This window comes from Pseudophryne corroboree, chromosome 5, assembly GCF_028390025.1.
Source record: "Pseudophryne corroboree isolate aPseCor3 chromosome 5, aPseCor3.hap2, whole genome shotgun sequence".
Lineage (NCBI taxonomy): Eukaryota > Metazoa > Chordata > Amphibia > Anura > Myobatrachidae > Pseudophryne > Pseudophryne corroboree.
Window position 1 is genome coordinate 209,263,723 of NC_086448.1, and position 20,023 is coordinate 209,283,745.

The 20,023-nt window shown below is 45.8% G+C and overlaps 1 protein-coding gene across 21 annotated transcripts in view; it reads left to right on the forward strand.

Moving 5' to 3' along the window:
- SVIL (supervillin) overlaps positions 1–20,023 on the forward strand; it is a 381,188-nt gene that overhangs the window by 248,757 nt on the left and 112,408 nt on the right. For 19 of the 21 annotated variants that reach the window (XM_063922042.1, XM_063922039.1, XM_063922044.1 and 16 more), the window contains 4 exons: positions 224–394; positions 830–864; positions 1,170–1,231; positions 17,987–18,123. In XM_063922042.1, the coding sequence (XP_063778112.1) occupies positions 224–394; positions 830–864; positions 1,170–1,231; positions 17,987–18,123 (405 nt within the window). The remainder of the gene's footprint in view (positions 1–223; positions 395–829; positions 865–1,169; positions 1,232–17,986; positions 18,124–20,023) is intronic. The other 2 variants (XM_063922058.1, XM_063922059.1) reach the window with 1 other exon arrangement.

Genomic DNA, 20,023 nt, shown 5'->3' on the forward strand with positions numbered 1-20,023 from the left:
AAACTAAAACATATATGCTAAGGTGCACTTGTTTGGTGAACTTTTCACTTTTACCTGACCTACACGTTTAGAATGTGTTTCATCTGTTCTCTCTTGCATGTCACTTTGGAGTTTTAAAATCCTTTTTTTGTGTGTGTTCTAAAGAACTTTCATTCCACCTTTTACTCATCTTTCTTTCTTTCTTTCTTTTCTCCTTCAAATAACCTTCATCTTGGTTACAAAGTGAACCTAAAGTTGAAATGCCAATGCCAGGTGTTGATATGAGCACCTCCAATGAGCAGGAAAGAGGCCCACGGAGGCCAAGACTCTATTTCTCTCCTGGGGACAATAGAAAAACTTCTGAAAGATTTAGAACTCAACCTGTAACTTCAGCCGAGAGAAAAGAAACAGATAGGTATGCACTGGAATGAGCAGCCAGACCCATAAATACAGAAAATGGAAACAAATTATGCTATGACTGGCATGTCCGTGTGATTAGGCCGCAGCCCAGTGGATGTAGCTGTGTGTGCTTGGCATTTGGAGCCTAGGACCTTTCTCACTTTACACATTCTTTATATGGCATTGCGACATGGAAGAATTGCTTTGTTGTATGTGGGGTTTTTTTTGTGTGTGCGTTGATAGCTTCAGAAATGTCTACTGAAAATGTGTTAAAAACTAAAAGCACCCTTTTTTTTTTTTAGTTTTTTAATTGAAATGTGTTTTGTCTTTGTTTTTTGTTTGCTTGTTGCATGACTTTTGTGTGAGTAATATAAAAAGATGAATTTGTCTCACTGAGTTGTTGAAACAAGACTTTTTTTCTTTTCTTTTCTAATTGTCATATTTTCCACAGGACAACGTTTTTTCCACCAGTGCAGACAGCTGAAGGCAAGTGATGTTCCTATGCATTCCCACTCTAATTTATGGTATTCATTGATGCGATTATCAGTTAAAGTAAATAAGCCGAGATCCTTAATTATAAGATACACTGCTAGCTGTAATTATTATGGATATTAGGAGCCACAGCCTTGTGCTTCTACACGATCCCAAGACTCCCTGGTAGAATGCCAATTGCTATATTGTTTCCAATGGACGATATTTTCAGTGTGCAGTGTGCTATCCAGTGTCTGTTTATGTATACTCAGGTTAGCATGCTTTAATAAGATCTTGGACCTTTTTTATTTTTCCCATAGATGAAGCAAAAGTTGATGAAAGAGCAAAACTCAGCGTGGCTGCAAAGAGGCTCCTGTTTAGGGTATGTAGAAATAGACCCAATTGTAACATTGATGTAGATGTGATCACTTGTAACTAACTTACAAGTTGTTGTATTTCTAATTAAGGAACATATCATTGGAATAAAAAGGGTTTGGTAATAATTCTAATAAAGTAAAGAGGTTTGTTTTAATGAAAAACGTTCTCAATTACTTAATCGTAGGCTTACCACGCCATCACTCATGAATCTGTGTGATAGGGGGATACCTTTTCATATCGGATTTTGCCCATGAAGTTTGAAGAAGATACTGGGTAGTGGGGTTGGTTTGGAGGAGGGTTTAAGAGAGGTTTAAATATCTTAAAGAGATTTTGTTACATACTGATGAAATATTGAAAACCTTATGGGCAGTTTACAGAGCATTTTGTTAGGAGTGGTAAATAGCAGTATGTTTGTGAAAGTCTTTAGAAGGATGAGACTTTGGCCAAATTACATTACACTGCAAGAGACCATTTGATGATGTTAAAAATTAGTCGAAAATTAGAAGAGCTGATATTACTGTTAGCTTAGGTTGATTAGCGGCAAATTCAGCTGATCAAGTGATAGTCTAAGGGTGTGTACACACGGTGAGATCCTTGCTATGTTCGATTTTTACTTGCGATTTCCCTTGAACTCCCCGGAGCCCAGATAGGACAGATTTTGACTAACTTTTCTTGAGATATGGACTATGTGTGCTTACGATTTTGGCTTATGTGAGATTTTGGCTTATGTGAGATGTCATTGACATGTGAGATGAACTAGATAGTACACCGATCTAGCAAGGATTGACTTGCCTGCACAGTCTATCTTTTCTTGCGATGCCGACCTGGCGGGGCCGCGCATCGGGATCGCAAGGTGACTTTCACCTTGCGATTTGCACTAACTTTTCTTGCGATTTTGACTATATAGTCAAAATCTCAAGAAAAAATCTCACCGTGTGTACACACCTTAAGATGGGGGAAACTTCTTTCACTCCCCTCCCTACTTACTACTCTCTGGGATAATCCTAACTTCCCTACTGATTTATTTTGTAAGCGCTCCCTCATGTGGCTCTGTAGAGGCATCAGTTTGGTACTTGATGTCTCAGTGGCTTTTGCATGCCCCTTTCTGTTATACAATCTAGATTTTAGTTCCATGATCAAATCCTTTTACATACCTGCAGTGGAGAGAGTCACCTCACTGGCTTGTTCCTCTACCCTCTGATCCTTAACCACCCTTGAATCCCTTTGCTATCGTAGACCCTTAACTAAGGGAATTATCTCTGCTTTATAATGTTCTCATATCGTCTATGCAGTACCTGCTTCCTATATTTGAACTCCAGCGGTAGACTATACTGGGCCCCCCTTCTGAGGATGATTCTTGGTCCACCCTTATAGGCTTGAGGGGTAGATGTAAGACCAAGCATTATGGGGTAGAAGTGGTATCAGCAGACGTTATGTGCGCTTGTACCACTGCCCCCCCCCCCCCCCCCCCCATGTAAGACAGCAGTAATTACTGGCTCTATGCTCAACCATCGTTATCCCCACTAAATTGCATTATGGTCCCCAGTAGATTGCATAAGATTTTTGTGTCTGTGTCCCCTAATTGTTGAAGAGGTTGTGGAGAACAGGGTTCCTTAATTCATGTCTGGTGGACCTGCCCCCAACCATAATTTTGGGACATAATTGCAACTCCCTTTAGCAAGGTAGTCCCTGTTAAAAATCCCTGGTCATTTCTTCTGGGACTCCCACTGAAGGGCCTTGATATCTCTGCAGATAAACTTGCGATTTAGATCTTCAACACAGCGAGAGAGAATACTGTAGAAGATGATGTGCATCCTCAGTTGGGATGTTGAAATTGTCCAAGATGATATCAGGGGTATTCAGAGTGTAGGAAATGAAGCATTCAGGAGTCCGGGGTTATCCAGGGGGCCGTATGATTGCAGAACACGCAAAGAGAAGGGTTTGAAAATCCAGATAACTCGGCTGATACAGAGTTGGGAGTAGAGCAACAAAAGGAAGTAATTTTGGACCTTGACAAAACCATGTTTTAATGCAGGTGGGTCAGATATAAAACGTGCAGAGATTTAGATTTGAGAGGGGCGTGACTAAACTCCAAATCTGAATTGCAGTGTAAAAATAAAGCTGCCCTGCATTTGTGAGCTACATGCAAACTTAATAAATGCATTGCCCCACGGTGTGCTGCCAACTCAGAATCACTTGCTTCACAAGTTGGGAATATGGAGTGAAGGTACAGAATGGATGAGTTCAGTTGGTATCAGAATAGAAGATAGACAGTAAATAGGTCAACACCAGATGGTCGACATTGACTTAGGTAGACATAATCAAATGGTTGTCCAGTTTTATGGTCCGACATACAAATGGTCGACACAGATTGCAATTCCATTTGTCTACATATTTTTGGCAGCCATCAACATTTGTTTTGCATATCACATTGATCATAAATAATTTCAATTGGTCCAGAACCACCAACCTGTGGCACCCCTGCCGTGCCCTGTCACGGCACCCAGTTTGGGAATCGCTTCTCTAGATGGATTATGAAATGGTTGGTGACATTGTTCAGGGAAACAAGAATAATGTCCAAGGACCAATGAAAGCAAATAAAAAAAAGTAAAGTGAAATAAAACACAACTAATAAAGAATATATACAATATGTGTATGTTTATGTATGTATGTATGTATGTGTATGTATGTATATGTATATGTATATATATATATATATTTATCTTACGTCCTAGAGGATGCTGGGGACTCCGTAAGGACCATGGGTATAGGCGGGCTCCGCAGGAGACATGGGCACTTTAAGAAAGACTTTAGGATTTGGGTGTGCACTGGCTCCTCCCTCTATGCCCCTCCTCCAGACCTCAGTTGATTACTGTGCCCAGAGGAGACTGGGTGCTTTTCAGAGGCTCTCCTGAGTTTCTGACAGAAAGTATTTTGTTAGGTTTTTTATTTTCAGGGAGCCTGCTGGCAACAGACTCCCTGCATCGAGGGACTGAGGGGAGAGAAGCAGACCTACTTCTGTGAGTTGAAAGGCTCTACTTCTTAGGCTACTGGACACCATTAGCTCCAGAGGGATCGGTACACAGGTCTCATCCTCGCCGTCCGTCCCGGAGCCGCACCGCCGTCCTCCTCACAGAGCCTGAAGGTGGAAGCCACGTGAGTATGAGAAGTTAGAAGACATCAGAGGCGGCAGAAGACTTCACTGTTCTTCAATGAGGTAACGCACAGCACTGCAGCTGTGCGCCATTGCTCCCATTCACCTCACATACTGTGTCACTGTAAGGTTGCAGGGCGCGGGGGGAGGGGGGGGGGCGCCCTGGGCTGCAAATAAACCTCTCCTGGCAAAAGATGGGTATACACAGCCGGCCACTGTATATACCTACGAGCCCCCGCCAAAGTTTTGTATTTTAGAGCGGGAAAGAAGCCCGCCGCCGAGGGGGCGGGGCTTCTCCCTCAGCACTCACCAGCGCCATTTTTTCTCCACAGCACCGCTGAGAGGAAGCTCCCCGGACTCTCCCCTGCTTAGATCACGGTGACAAGAGGGTTTTAAAGTAGAGGGGGGGCACATAATTGGCGAATTGAGTATAAAAGCGCTATCTGGGTAAACATAATTATTGTGTTTTTGTCCTGGGTTATTATAGCGCTGGGTGTGTGCTGGCATACTCTCTCTCTGTCTCTCCTAAGGGCCTTGTGGGGGAACTGTCCTCCGATAAGAGGGTTCCCTGAGTGTGTGGTGTGTCGGTACGTGTGTGTCGACATGTCTGAGGTAGAAGGCTTTTCAAGGGTGGAGGATGAGCAAATGAATGTGGTCACAGTCGACGGCGCCGACACCTGACTGGATGGATATGTGGAATGTTTTAAGTGCCAATGTAAATTAATTGCACAAAAGATTGGATAAAGCTGAAGCTAGGGAACAGTCAGGGAGTCAACCCATGCCTGTACCTATGTCGCAGGGACCTTCGGGGTCCCAAAAGCGCCCACTATCCCAAATAGTTGACACTGATACCGACACGGATTTTGACTCCAGTGTCGAATATGATGATGCAAAATTACAGCCAAAGGTGGCTAAATTTATTCGATATATGATTATTGCATCAAAGATGTTTTGCATATCACAGAGGAACCCCCTGTCCCTGACACGCGGGTACGCATGTATAAGGGAAAGAAAACTGAGATAAAGTTTCCCCCCTCACATGAGCTAAACAAGTTATGTGAAAAAGCTTGGGAATCTCCAGACAAGAAACTGCAGATTCCCAAAAGGATTCTTATGGCGTATCCTTTCCCGCCAACGGACAGGATACGGTGGGAATCATCCCCTAGGGTGGACAAAGCTTTGACATGCTTATCCAAAAAGGTAGCGCTGCCTTCCCAAGATACGGCTACCCTCAGGGATCCTGCTGATCGCAAGCAGGAGGTTACCCTGAAGTCCATTTATACTAGAGATGAGCGGATTTGGTTTTACTCGGTTCTCAAAACCGAATCTTATTGGCTATCCAAAACACGTGACATCCGTGAGCCAATAAGATTCGGTTTTGAGAACCGAGTAAAACCGAGTAAAACCGAATCCGCTCATCTCTAATTTATACACATTCAGGTACCTTACTGAGACCGGCTATTGCGTCGGCATGGGTGTGTAGCAGCATGGACAGATACCTTATCAGCGGAAATTGATACCCTGGATAAGGATACCATCCTATTGACCCTAGGACATATAAAAGATGCTGTCTTATATATGAGAGATGCACAAAGAGACATTGGTTCGAGAATTAACGCTATGTCGATCTCGGCTAGAAGAGTCCTTTGGACCCGACAATGGACAGGTGATGCCGACTCAAAAAGGCATATGGAGGTTTTACCTTACAAGGGTGAGGAATTGTTTGGGGAAGGTCTCTCGGACCTGGTCTCCACTGCTACGGCAGGCAAATCTAATTTTTTACCTTATATTCCCTCACAACCTAAAAAAGCACAGCATTATCAAATGCAGTCCTTTCGATCAAATAGAAACAAGAAAGGCCGTGGATCGTCCTTTCTTGCCAGAGGTAAGGGCAGAGGGAAAAAGCTGCACAACACAGCTAGTTCCCAGGAACAGAAGTCCTCCCCGGCTTCTGCAAAATCCACAACATGACGCTGGGGCTCCACTAAGGGAGTCCGCCCCAGTGGGGGCACGTCTTCGAATTTTCAGCCACATCTGGGCCCACTCACAGGTGGATCCCTGGGCAATAGAAATTGTTTCCCTAGGTTACAAACTAGAATTCGAAGAGGTGCCTCATCACCGGTTTTTCAAATCTGCTCTGCCAACGTCTCCTCAAGAACGGGAGATAGTGTTAAATGCAATCGACAAATTGTATCTTCAACAGGTGGTGGTCAAGGTTCCCCCGCTTCAACAGGGCAGGGGATATTACTCAACCCTGTTTGTGGTCCCGAAACCGGACGGTTCGGTCAGACCCATTTTAAATTTAAAATCCCTGAACCTATACTTGAAAAGGTTCAAATTCAAGATGGAATCGCTCAGGGCGGTCATCGCAAGCCTGGAAGGGGGAGATTTTATGGTATCTCTGGACATAAAGGATGCATACCTAATTGTTCCCATATATCCACCTCATCAGGCGTACCTGAGATTTGCGGTACAGGATTGTCATTACCAATTTCAGACGTTGCCGTTTAGGCTTTCCACGGCCCCGAGAATTTTCACCAAGGTAATGGCGGAAATGATGGTGCTCCTGCGCAAGCAAGGTGTCACAATTATCCCGTACTTGGACGATCTCATAAAAGCGAGATCAAGAGAACAATTACTGAACAGCGTGTCACTTTCACTGAAGGTGTTACAGCAACACGGCTGGATTCTCAATATCCCGAAGTCGCAGCTGGTTCCTACGACTCGTCTACCCTTCCTGGGCATGATTCTGGATACGGACCAGAAAAGGGTGTATCTGCCGATAGAAAAGGCTCAAGAACTCGTGACTTTGGTCAGGAGCCTATTGAAACCAAAACAGGTGTCAGTGCATCACTGCACGCGAGTCCTGGGAAAGATGGTGGCATCTTACGAGGCCATTCCATTCGGCAGGTTCCATGCATGTACCTTCCAATGGGACCTACTGGACAAATGGTCCGGGTCGCATCTACAAATGCATCGGTTGATCACCCTGTCCCCCAGGGCCAGGGTGTCTCTCCTGTGGTGGCTGCAGAGTGCTCACCTTCTAGAGGGCCGCAGATTCGGCATTCAGGACTGGGTCCTGGTGACCACGGACGCAAGCCTCCGAGGTTGGGGTGCAGTCACACAAGGAAGGAACTTCCAGGGTCTTTGGTCAAGTCAGGAGACTTGTCTTCACATCAACGTCCTGGAGCTAAGGGCCATATTCAACGCCCTTCGTCAAGCAGAGACTTTGCTTCACGACTTACCAGTTCTGATCCAGTCAGACAACATCACCGCAGTAGCTCATGTAAACCGCCAGGGCGGCACAAAGAGCAGAGTGGCAATGGCGGAAGCCACAAAGATTCTACGCTGGGCGGAAAACCATGTAAGCGCCCTATCAGCAGTGTTCATTCCGGGAGTGGACAACTGGGAAGCAGACTTCCTCAGCAGGCACGGCCTGCATCCGGGTGAGTGGGGACTTCATCAGGAAGTCTTCACACAGATTGCAAGCCAGTGGAGCCTGCCCCAGATGACATGATGGCGTCCCGCCTAAACAAAAAACTGCAAAGGTATTACGCCAGTCCGTAGAGGATGCCGGGCGCCCGTCCCAAGTGCGTACTACTTCTGCAAGACTTGTATATAGTTTTGCTTACATAAGGGTTATGTTATGGTTGCTTTCAGTTTCCGACTGAAGCTATGTTGAATTTCATACTGTTAACTGGTTAGTTTATCACCAGTTATACGGTGTGATTGGTGTGGGCTGGTATGAATCTTGCCCTTGGTTTAACAAAAATCCTTTCCTTGTACTGTACGTCTCCTCTGGGCACAGTTTCTCTAACTGAGGTCTGGAGGAGGGGCATAGAGGGAGGAGCCAGTGCACACCCAAATCCTAAAGTCTTTCTTAAAGTGCCCATGTCTCCTGCGGAGCCCGTCTATCCCCATGGTCCTTACGGAGTCCCCAGCATCCTCTACGGACTACAAGAGTAGGTTTAAAATCTAATTTTATATATATATATATATATATATATATATATATTTGGAGAAGCATATACAGGTGCGCTGGTGACTCTTTGATATACAATCTACAGACCAACAGTCCGGGCTTGGGGCACAGATAAAATTAATTACCGCAGCACGTCTCTCCTATATTCACTCCGAACTCCGGGAGAAATGTTTTCTAAAGATAAAAATGAGGAGAAGGTGCGCTCATAGTGCAAATCAGTACTTTAATGGATAAAACACCAGTATGTACAATCCAGGACAGGTAATTCAAAGACTCGTACCCTGATTACCCACACTGTGGGCTGATTACCACATGGTTTGTAAATATTCCACAAGGCTGTAGCTGTAATCGCCTACCGCAGTCCGGGACAAAGCACCGTATCCGGCCGTGAAGTTAGCTAGGACCCGTCAAGCCACCGTGCCGAGGGATCGAGCAGATCATCCAGCACACTTGCAGGAAAGGAACGTCTGACAGACCACGCCCCAACGCGTTTCGTGTATCACTTCGTCAGGAGGCTGGTCTGTCAGATATCTAAGAGGATTTTATAGGGAAAAGGCCTCTCCCAGAAAACAACGTCACACTTCAATTTACAGCGCCGCGGCTCTTTCAGCTTGCCGTGGTTGTATTAGCCTTACATAATTAAACCACATTTTCTATTATATATCAGGTATAGCACATCTTTACATAATATGCACGAATGTACATCACAAGTTAATAAAAATAAAAAGACATAAAATACATACAACAATATATATAGCAAGTGGTACACATACAGCACATATCTAACATAACTATAATAATAAAACACACCTCAGGTGTCATATGTTGCATAATCACTCATTCTTTTGGATATAGAAATTACCTTTATCTTATTTTAATCAAATATATTTAAAATGGTGCAAGGGAGAGAGATGTTACATCGTTGTTAGTTAACAATTATTGGGTCACACTCTTCATCAAAGACTCATGTGTTCCGAAATATATTAGAGCTACATAGAGCTTCAGGAATTTTTTACTATATATATATATATATATATATATATATATATATATATATATATATATACATACAAATGAACAAGAAGAGGCGGCACTCAGCAGGCTTAAGAAAACTTCAAAGTGATGTATTCAGTGCAGTCAACGTTTCGGGGACCACCTCCCCGTCTTCAGGACAAATGTGCAGTGTTATACAAACATATTTATACATATCTACTTACCCCCCTGATCAGTTTCCCCGCCAGCGTCTCCCACGGCCGCGTCTCCCGCACTCTCAGCCCGGCGTCCACATCGCACCACGTGATCCGGACCACCTGATGCGGAAGTGACGTCACGGCGCCCGGCCGGGCCGCGTTACCATGGTGACCCTGTAATCATAATAACAACAGACATGTACAGGGTTATCGTGCATGATCGGGCAATATTTCAGTGCATCGGGTCCCATAGGGACATTATGTAAAAGACATATACAGTTTTACAATAATTTAAAAACATGTGTGACCAACATATAATTAAGACGATCCCTGCCGACCAGGGACCGACATATATAAGTGCATAGACCGATCCATGCTGTTAACCCCTACAGCTTGCAAGTTGATACAACCAATCTACATATATCGATATCCCTAAGAAGGATATCTTCCAACGTGCAACATACATGTGCCACCTAAATATATATATTCTACGGCCTCCTCCCCTGTGCCCTAGCGGGGTCCTCACCTATAGATCTTTAATTTTTTTGGGGGAAATTTGTTATTATTCTTCAAAGCTAAATATCCCCTTAATTTGTGATACATCCACGGCTCCATATAGAGCCTAAAACTCATCTGCTCCTCTAATCTGTTTTAGAGACATGTTACAGTGCCAAAACCACTTATATGAAATTAATCAAGCCTAGGCTATCATTTAGCCCACCTGGTTTTAGAGTATTCAACCTGTGGATCCACATAGACTCCAGCTGAAGAAGCTGTTTGCCCCTATTTCCACCTCGCTGTGATGCTGGGACATGGTCTATGATCCTATGTTTAAATGTTGCCATCCCGTGTTTTGATTCTACAAAGTGGCGTGCCACCGGCTGATCTCCACTGCCTGTTGCTAGGGCGTTCCTAATGGCTTGCCTGTGTTGTGCCATCCTGGTTTTAAACTGGCATTCTGTTTTGCCAATATAGTAACGCCCACAAGGGCACATTATGGCGTATACCACAAACTTCGAGCTACAAGTGAGTGGCCATTTTATTGGGAATTTTTTGCCACTGAAGGGATGTGAAATATTGTCTCCTGGGGACATATGGGAACAGGTTGTACATCCTGTACATTTAAAACACCCATTTTTACGTGTTAAAAAATTAGTGGGGGTGTTCTTTAATTTTGACAAATCTGTCTTCACTACTATGTCCCTGATGCTTCTCCCTCTTGTGTAGCTTGGCATTAACCGTTGCTTGTGGAACATTTTCAATTCTGGATCAGTGGACACCAAGGGCCACAAACTCTTTACTTTCTTATTAACAAGATCACTTTTTACATTGTATTCATTCACCCATGGGATAACCCCCGATTTTTGTTTGGGACCATGATCCTGCAATAATGTTTCTCTACTAGATTCCTGTGCTTTTTTTCTAGCAGCTATCAGGAGTTTAACCGGGTAGCCTCGTTGACGGAATCTCTGTTCCATCTCGTCCAGTTGTTTTACTCTTTCAGACTCCTCATTATTGACTCTACACACCCGCAGAAATTGCGAGTATGGTAGACCCTTAACCGTCGCAGGAGGGTGGAAACTGTCGTGTCTTAAAATGGTGTTACGATCTGTGGGTTTCTTATACAACCCAGTCATGATTTTGCCATCCTGGATCCTGATTTTTATATCCAGGAAGCAAATCTCAGATTTATGACACAGCAGTGTCAACTTAATGGGGCTAGTCGTGGAGTTATGGGCTGATACTAATCCACTGAGCTCAACGTCCTCCCCTCTCCAGAAGAGGAGCAAGTCGTCAATATAACGAAAATAGATGAATAATCGCTCAGATATTTGCGGATCAGCAAAAAACAGTGTCTTTTCTACATCCCACATATAGGCGTTTGCGAACGAGGGTGCCACCGGAGAACCCATGGCACACCCCGTTCGCTGCCTATAGTATTTATCATCGAAGATGAAAAAATTGTGTGTGAGTGTAAACTCAAGTAGCGCCATAAAGAAATCAATGTCAGGGCCCTCGTATCTCAAATTCCCTGTAATGAGATGCCTCACCGCCTGCAGTCTACCATACTCGCAATTTCTGCGGGTGTGTAGAGTCAATAATGAGGAGTCTGAAAGAGTAAAACAACTGGACGAGATGGAACAGAGATTCCGTCAACGAGGCTACCCGGTTAAACTCCTGATAGCTGCTAGAAAAAAAGCACAGGAATCTAGTAGAGAAACATTATTGCAGGATCATGGTCCCAAACAAAAATCGGGGGTTATCCCATGGGTGAATGAATACAATGTAAAAAGTGATCTTGTTAATAAGAAAGTAAAGAGTTTGTGGCCCTTGGTGTCCACTGATCCAGAATTGAAAATGTTCCACAAGCAACGGTTAATGCCAAGCTACACAAGAGGGAGAAGCATCAGGGACATAGTAGTGAAGACAGATTTGTCAAAATTAAAGAACACCCCCACTAATTTTTTAACACGTAAAAATGGGTGTTTTAAATGTACAGGATGTACAACCTGTTCCCATATGTCCCCAGGAGACAATATTTCACATCCCTTCAGTGGCAAAAAATTCCCAATAAAATGGCCACTCACTTGTAGCTCGAAGTTTGTGGTATACGCCATAATGTGCCCTTGTGGGCGTTACTATATTGGCAAAACAGAATGCCAGTTTAAAACCAGGATGGCACAACACAGGCAAGCCATTAGGAACGCCCTAGCAACAGGCAGTGGAGATCAGCCGGTGGCACGCCACTTTGTAGAATCAAAACACGGGATGGCAACATTTAAACATAGGATCATAGACCATGTCCCAGCATCACAGCGAGGTGGAAATAGGGGCAAACAGCTTCTTCAGCTGGAGTCTATGTGGATCCACAGGTTGAATACTCTAAAACCAGGTGGGCTAAATGATAGCCTAGGCTTGATTAATTTCATATAAGTGGTTTTGGCACTGTAACATGTCTCTAAAACAGATTAGAGGAGCAGATGAGTTTTAGGCTCTATATGGAGCCGTGGATGTATCACAAATTAAGGGGATATTTAGCTTTGAAGAATAATAACAAATTTCCCCCAAAAAAATTAAAGATCTATAGGTGAGGACCCCGCTAGGGCACAGGGGAGGAGGCCGTAGAATATATATATTTAGGTGGCACATGTATGTTGCACGTTGGAAGATATCCTTCTTAGGGATATCGATATATGTAGATTGGTTGTATCAACTTGCAAGCTGTAGGGGTTAACAGCATGGATCGGTCTATGCACTTATATATGTCGGTCCCTGGTCGGCAGGGATCGTCTTAATTATATGTTGGTCACACATGTTTTTAAATTATTGTAAAACTGTATATGTCTTTTACATAATGTCCCTATGGGACCCGATGCACTGAAATATTGCCCGATCATGCACGATAACCCTGTACATGTCTGTTGTTATTATGATTACAGGGTCACCATGGTAACGCGGCCCGGCCGGGCGCCGTGACGTCACTTCCGCATCAGGTGGTCCGGATCACGTGGTGCGATGTGGACGCCGGGCTGAGAGTGCGGGAGACGCGGCCGTGGGAGACGCTGGCGGGGAAACTGATCAGGGGGGTAAGTAGATATGTATAAATATGTTTGTATAACACTGCACATTTGTCCTGAAGACGGGGAGGTGGTCCCCGAAACGTTGACTGCACTGAATACATCACTTTGAAGTTTTCTTAAGCCTGCTGAGTGCCGCCTCTTCTTGTTCATTTGTATGTATACTAAGGGTCTTATCCCTGAGGAGGGCACCGGAGCGAGTTACACCCATTACTTGGGGAGGCCATGAGTGCCGGAGTACTGTTTGTTTATATATATATATATATATATATATATATATATATATATATATATATATATATATATATATATATATATATATATATACTAGGTGCTTCATCGCGTCCTATGGGCGCTCTTCACACCGTCGCAAGGGGCTACGCCCCCTTAACCCTTGCATACCTTTCTGGGGTTCAATATTTGTATTATATGGAGTATTACCTGCATTTCTTTGTTAGTGGTTAAATATTGCACAATGAAAGGGCGTGTGATGGTGAAGGAGGCGCAGCCCCTTGCGACGGCGTGAACAGCACCTGCAGGGCATGATGTACAGAATGTAGCGGGTGCGTGGGGGACTGCGGATGGGGGAGGGTGTCTGTAGATGCTGCGGGTGGAGGGGGGGGCGGAAGCGGGGGGGGGCGGATGGGGAAGGGTCAGGAGGTGCTGCGGGTGGGGGAGGGGCAGAGGAGTGGGGGCTGCAGATGGGGGAGGGGTCCGGAGGCACTGTAGGTGGGGGAGTGGCAGGGGTGCCACAGGTGGGAGAGGGGCAGGTGCGGGGATGTTGCGGATGGGTGAAGGGTTCCGTAGGTGCTGTGGGATGGGAATGGGTGGGGGTGCCAGGGGTGGGGTAGGGGGTCTGGAGGCACCGTGGGTAGGGGAGGGGCAGGTACGGGTGGTGCGGCGGATTGGGAAGGGTGTCCGGAGGCGCGTCAGGTGCGGGGGTGCCATGGGTGGGGGAGGGGTGGGTGAGGGGGATACTGCAGATGCTGCGGGTGGAGGGGGGCAGGTGTGGGGGGAGACATATATGGGGGGTGGATGGTGGAGGGGGTCTGGAGGTGCTGTGGGTGGTGGAGGGGCATAGGAGTGGGAGCCACGGGTGGTGTACGGGGTCTGGAGGCACAGCGTGTGTGGGAGGGGTGGAGTGCCGCATGTGGTGGAGGGGAAGGTGCAGAGGTGTGGTGCATTGAGGGGGGGTCTGAAGGCGCTGCGGGTACTGTACCTGCCAAAAAGGTAGTTGGAGGGCATGCAGTAACATGGCCAGGACAGGAGTGACGGGGTCAGAACAGGAGTGACGGGGCCAGGACAGGGGTTGACGGGGCCAGGACAGGGGTTGACGGGGCCAGGACAGAGGTGACGGGGCCAGGACAGAGGTGACGGGGCCAGGACAGAGGTGACGGGGCCAGGACAGGGGTGACGGGGCCAGGACAGGGGTGACGGGGCCAGGACAGGGGTGACGGGGCCAGGACAGGGGCGACCGGGCCAGGACAGAAATGACAGGGACAGGATAGGGGTGACAGGGCCAGGGTAGGGGCGGCAGGACCAGGACAGGGGTGACAGGGCCAGCATAAGGGTGAAAGGGCAATGCCAGGGGTGACAGACAGATGTGTCTTACCGGAGTCACTGCTGCTGGCTGCTGCTGTTCCACTCCAACCTGTTGGGATCTGCTGCTGATGGAGACTTGGCGTGGCTGACTCAGGCTGGAGTCCCGCTTCCTCTGCCCGTCAGCATCCCTCCCCCCTCTCAATCACACACCGCAGACCTCGCGCAGCTGCCAGGCACTGTGGTAAGGGGAGACTGGGAGTGACTGGTTAGCCCCCAGGAGATGCTACGACTGGAGGGAGGAGGGGGTCATAGCATGCACGCGGCGCGGACCTCGCGGCTGCCGGGCACTGTGGTAAGGGGAGACTGGGAGTGACTGGTTAGCTCCCAGGAGACGCTGCGGCTGGAGGGAGGAGGGGGTCGGAGCCTGCAAGCAGCTCGGACTTCTGCAGCGCTACCCGCTGGCTAAAGTGTGTGAAGGAGCTGGGCGCACCTCACTGCGTGCGGCAGCGCTGCAGCTAGCGGTGGGGTTTCCGTGGCTGAAGATAACAGAGGCAGTACGGAAACTGCACAGCGGCAGGTGCCCTACAAAACTGCAGCTAAGAAGCGTGGAGTGTGCTAGAAAGTGACGCTCCTCCGCGCCAGAGAGACCCTGCTGAGTATGCTGATGTGGGGGGTCAAGCACACAGTGAGCCGGTGCCCGTCTGTCTGTACGGCATACCCCCTCACACACCCCCATACCTCCCAACTGTCCCGGGGTTCCGGCAGCAGAGCCGGATTAAGGGGGGGGGGGGGCAGGGGGTACGTACCATGGGCCCCACAGTTTTAGGGGGCCCCCCGGCTGGAGTAGCTCTGTCCCAGCTCAGAAGCTCCCCGTCCTGCCAGCAACAGTGGTAGCATTGAGCTACAGTCAGCACACGCTGCTGCGTGTTGGCAGGTCTGTGGTCTTGCAGGGAGGCAGCAGTCTCCCTGCTTTCTTCTGCCTGTGCGGGTGTGTAGGGGGGAGCGACCACCTTTCCTTCCAAATCCCGGAATTTGCATAAGAGGGCGTGGCCACAAGGGGCGCGATTAGGCCACGCCCCCAACCCACAGCAGGCACAGCAATGAGATAGGGCTTCCCTGTCTCAAGTGCCCTGGGCCCCCCGGACTCATAATCCGCCCCTGGAGGCATGCCAGCAGCTCACAGAGCGCTGGGCATGCCCCCTCACTGACGAAAACGGGGGCCCTCCCGTGAAGCCACGCCCCATTTTGTTTGCCACGCCCCCTTTTCGCCATGCGTGTGTCCCCCTCCTTCTGCCTGAAGAAAGCTGGGAGGTATGCACCCCTGTCTGCCTGAAGAAAGCTGGGAGATATGCACCCCTGCCTGTGCCATGCCCATACTATCTGCTTCTGCTCCTAGTCTCCTATAGATTTGCCCAGATCTGTGACTCATTTGACTAACTCCGCCCAGTGTTGTGACTCCGCCCAGCGTTAGCAAATGAGTCACAAAGTCACAGATCTGGTCTATTATATAGGAGATACATACATATATATATATATATATATATATATATATATATATATATATATATATATGTATATATGTATATTATGTATGTTATACATACACACACACACACAAGTTACATTGTCCAACACTACACGATGGTGAATGCAGTTTCTTATAGCTGTCTGTAAAAACATGTTACTTGTCCTCGAATGTTGCTAAATTCTTGTTCTGTCTTGTATAACTAGCAGTGACAGTCTGTTCTAGAGATCCAGCAGCTGAGTACAGTTACACTGGTGAACTCTGTGAAAAGCAGAAATGCCAGTAAATCATAGGATGCATATTAATGAAGCCTACAGAATAACTGTGCTTTCAACACAGTTTAACTGAAGTCCTAGTGTCTGGACAATATTGATAAAGTGCTCTATTAATTACGACTTTGGAGTAATTGGTGGTAAATTTATTTCTATAGTGCGCATCCTGCATTTTATGTGGCAAAAAATAAAATGTGATTTGTGCAGCGCTGAGCCCAGACCACTTCATACAATTATCCAAAGGTCGATATAGCTTCATATCTTGTTAACAGTGATGGTTATTGTTAAATAAGCTATTCATATAAAATGCAGATTTATAGCAATATTTTATTAGACACAAGTATGTTCAGAATCGCTGTGTGATAGATTTAATGTGCCAACAAAGTCTGCAATGTATTTAAAAATGTACCAACTGCATTAATTGCAGTTTTATATTAATCTGTTTTCATTGTCCAATTTGAAACAATAATTTTTTTATCACATTTTCTTTCACCACCTTTATGCATAGGCAGGTATTCAATTAGCTGCAGTAATTTACCGCAGCTAATTGATTTGCCAGGGGCTATTCAATTAGCCCCGACTCTTATTGAGTATTATGCTTCAGTCACCTGAAGTTTAGTCACCGATGAGCAGCCCTTGGAGCCGCGATACCACATGGGTCTGGATACTTAGCCCAGATTCCATGTGTTATCGCACGATAAGAGAACATTTTTCTCCCGGGAAAAAAAGGAGCTTTAATTGAATAGCCCGATAATGACCATCAGTCAAATAGCACACTATCAGTCCATTTTTTGTGTGTAGGGGGGGATGAAGAGGGCTAAATGATACCGGCGTTAGTCATGGAATCCTTACAAGTTCAAGCAACCCACCCCCAACACAGTGACTCACTGACTCATGCTGTACACCTTTCCTATATATTGTAAACTCTTATGAGCAGGTGCCTCGTATACTCTTCCTTTTCTTAATTATGCTATCATATCCTCCATTGGTATTTTTTATTTTAAATTTGGTTTTGAACCGAGACCCAATTACTTTGGGTACAGACTCGGCCAGTACTGGTGTACTAGTGTACTTTATATACTGGTATGCTTATTTACCCTTTAAATAAAGGATAATAAGTTAAAAAGGGACTAACTACGATGCCTCAGAGCACCGTTTATTCAGTGTCCATTTCTTCTTGTGCTGAACAGGAGAATGTTCTTATTGCCTAATGCTTATACTGTAACCATACCACAATTGTATGTCTAGTTATCTGTTATGCATGTGCCACATGTTCTGTTCTTCCTCTATGGGTGTCGTGGATACCCACAGAGGGAGAGTAGGCTGTGGTGGCATTTCACCGCTAGTCAGTATACCAGCGTCAACGTTGTGACCTCCAAGATCTCGACTAGCAGTATTTTAACCGCTTCCCCACTACTTGACCTAGATACCAGAATTAATTGTATTTACTGATAAGCACTGACAATGTGCATTGCCCCGATTACACCTTTTTTCAAATGTTTTCTATCGATCACAGGAAATGGAAAAACCTCTGGATCCAAACACCACTAAGACACGTCCTAGAAATGCAGCTGTGGAGAGAAGGCTGCGCCGTGCGCAGGACAGGTCCCGGACCCAGCCTGTGACCACAGAAGAAGTGGTGATTGCAGCGACGTAAGTGTTGGCTCAACGCAAGTTTATTCTAGTCCTGGGTTTCAGGCTGCTTTCCCAGTTTATTAGCTGGAGCAGTATAAAGTACGTGTAGCTTGGGGACCTGGGCACCTCTCATCATGTCTGCCTAAATGATGGATATGGAGCAAGAGGCACAGCGTTTCCAAAGGGAATGAAGACATGAATCATTTGAACTACGCTGTAGTGAGGGTTTTTCCAGGAAAAAAAAATATCATTATTTCATTCCTTGCACACCAAATAAAGTACACTCTGTCCATTCTGTAACTTCAGTTGGCTATGTTGTAGCTACATAGTAATTAAGGAAAACAAGATGTTGACTGAAAGTGTGGGATCCAATGAAACAATAACCCTGCTTCATATATTCCATTTATTATGTTGGTCAGCAGTTATTTGGCACATAGAACATAACATACAGATGTATCCTCCTACATCTATCCTCAATACGCCATGCAGCATGAGATGCCTGACATGACTGAACCACCAAGTCCGAGCAACGCTACTAATGTCTGGCGGCTTTTTGACTAGGATGCACAAGGGCGACTAGGACGCATGAGGAGAGACTGCTGATTAATTTGATATGACACTTGTATATTGTGTGTGATTGAGTCTGTATACAGAGCAGAACTAAACTTTTATTGGGGGAAAAAGCTGCGGCTGCTACATTGTAGCACTTCATATACAGATTCAGAAACTCTGTCACACACAGATATACAAGTGTCATATATCAGAGTAGTCAGCACAGATTCCTGGTGCACCCTAGTCACTTTGTGTTGCGACTCAGATATGTTTTTGGCAAGAAGGAAGAAAAAAAGGCTACCGGCGCTAGAAGGCACGCATGTAACATGGCATGCTGAGAGGGGCTGTTCAGTGTGACTGCAGCAAAGATGTATGAGGACATACTATATCTGTATTTAGCAGAATAACACTGTGACCATTAATGGTTTACAGTATATTTAGGAGTAGTATCCTGTTGCAACACCTACATATATGTAATGGGATCTGAGTTTATTGTTGAGGTGTTTATGCGAGCACACAGAGGCAGACATTTGTGTGTGCAGTATTCATGATTCCACAGAATAACATTTCAGCGGCAGCTAGCGACGCTTTACTCCTCATGGTAATGTCACTATTTCTGAATGATTTACTAGCCTGCAGTCGCATGGTTTGGTTCTGGCCAAACAAAATGGCCAGCTCCACTTGGGTGCATGTGACTTACACACTTTACATTGGGTAAAGTGTGTGCAGCACCTTCTATCCATTTCTACAATTATAACACTTGTCACACTGACACTAAGCAGCATATATATTAAATGCGGGTTTTCAAATGTGGATATGTTGCCTGTGGAACCCAATCAGATTCTGACTATCTTCTAGAAGGTGCTAGATAAAATAAGAATCTGGTTGCTATGGGCAACATCTCCACACTTGAAAATCCGCAGTTTAATAAATATATCCATAGGAGAGAGATATGAATATAAATATATCCATAGGACATGTGTAGGTGTTGCCTGTAGCACCCAATCAGATTCTAGCTCTTCATCTAGTGCAGGGGTATTCAACAATTGGCAATGCAGCTGTTGTGGAACTTCATATCCCAGCATGCCCTGCCACAGTTTTGCTGTTAGGGCAAACAAACTGGAGCAGGGCATCCTGGGTTGTGTAGTTAAACAGCAGCTGGAGTGACAGAGGTTTGCCTGCCTCTGGTCTTGTGCATTCTGCAAAATAACATCTAAAATGATTGGGTTGCTGTGGGCAGTACATCTACTGCTCATCTTCCCATAAATCCCTCCTCTTGTAGCAGTCAGCTGCTATTTATATGCCAGAAAATGTAGTCAATGCAGAAATCTTAAGAAATATACACTTACTGTTTATCCCATTATCT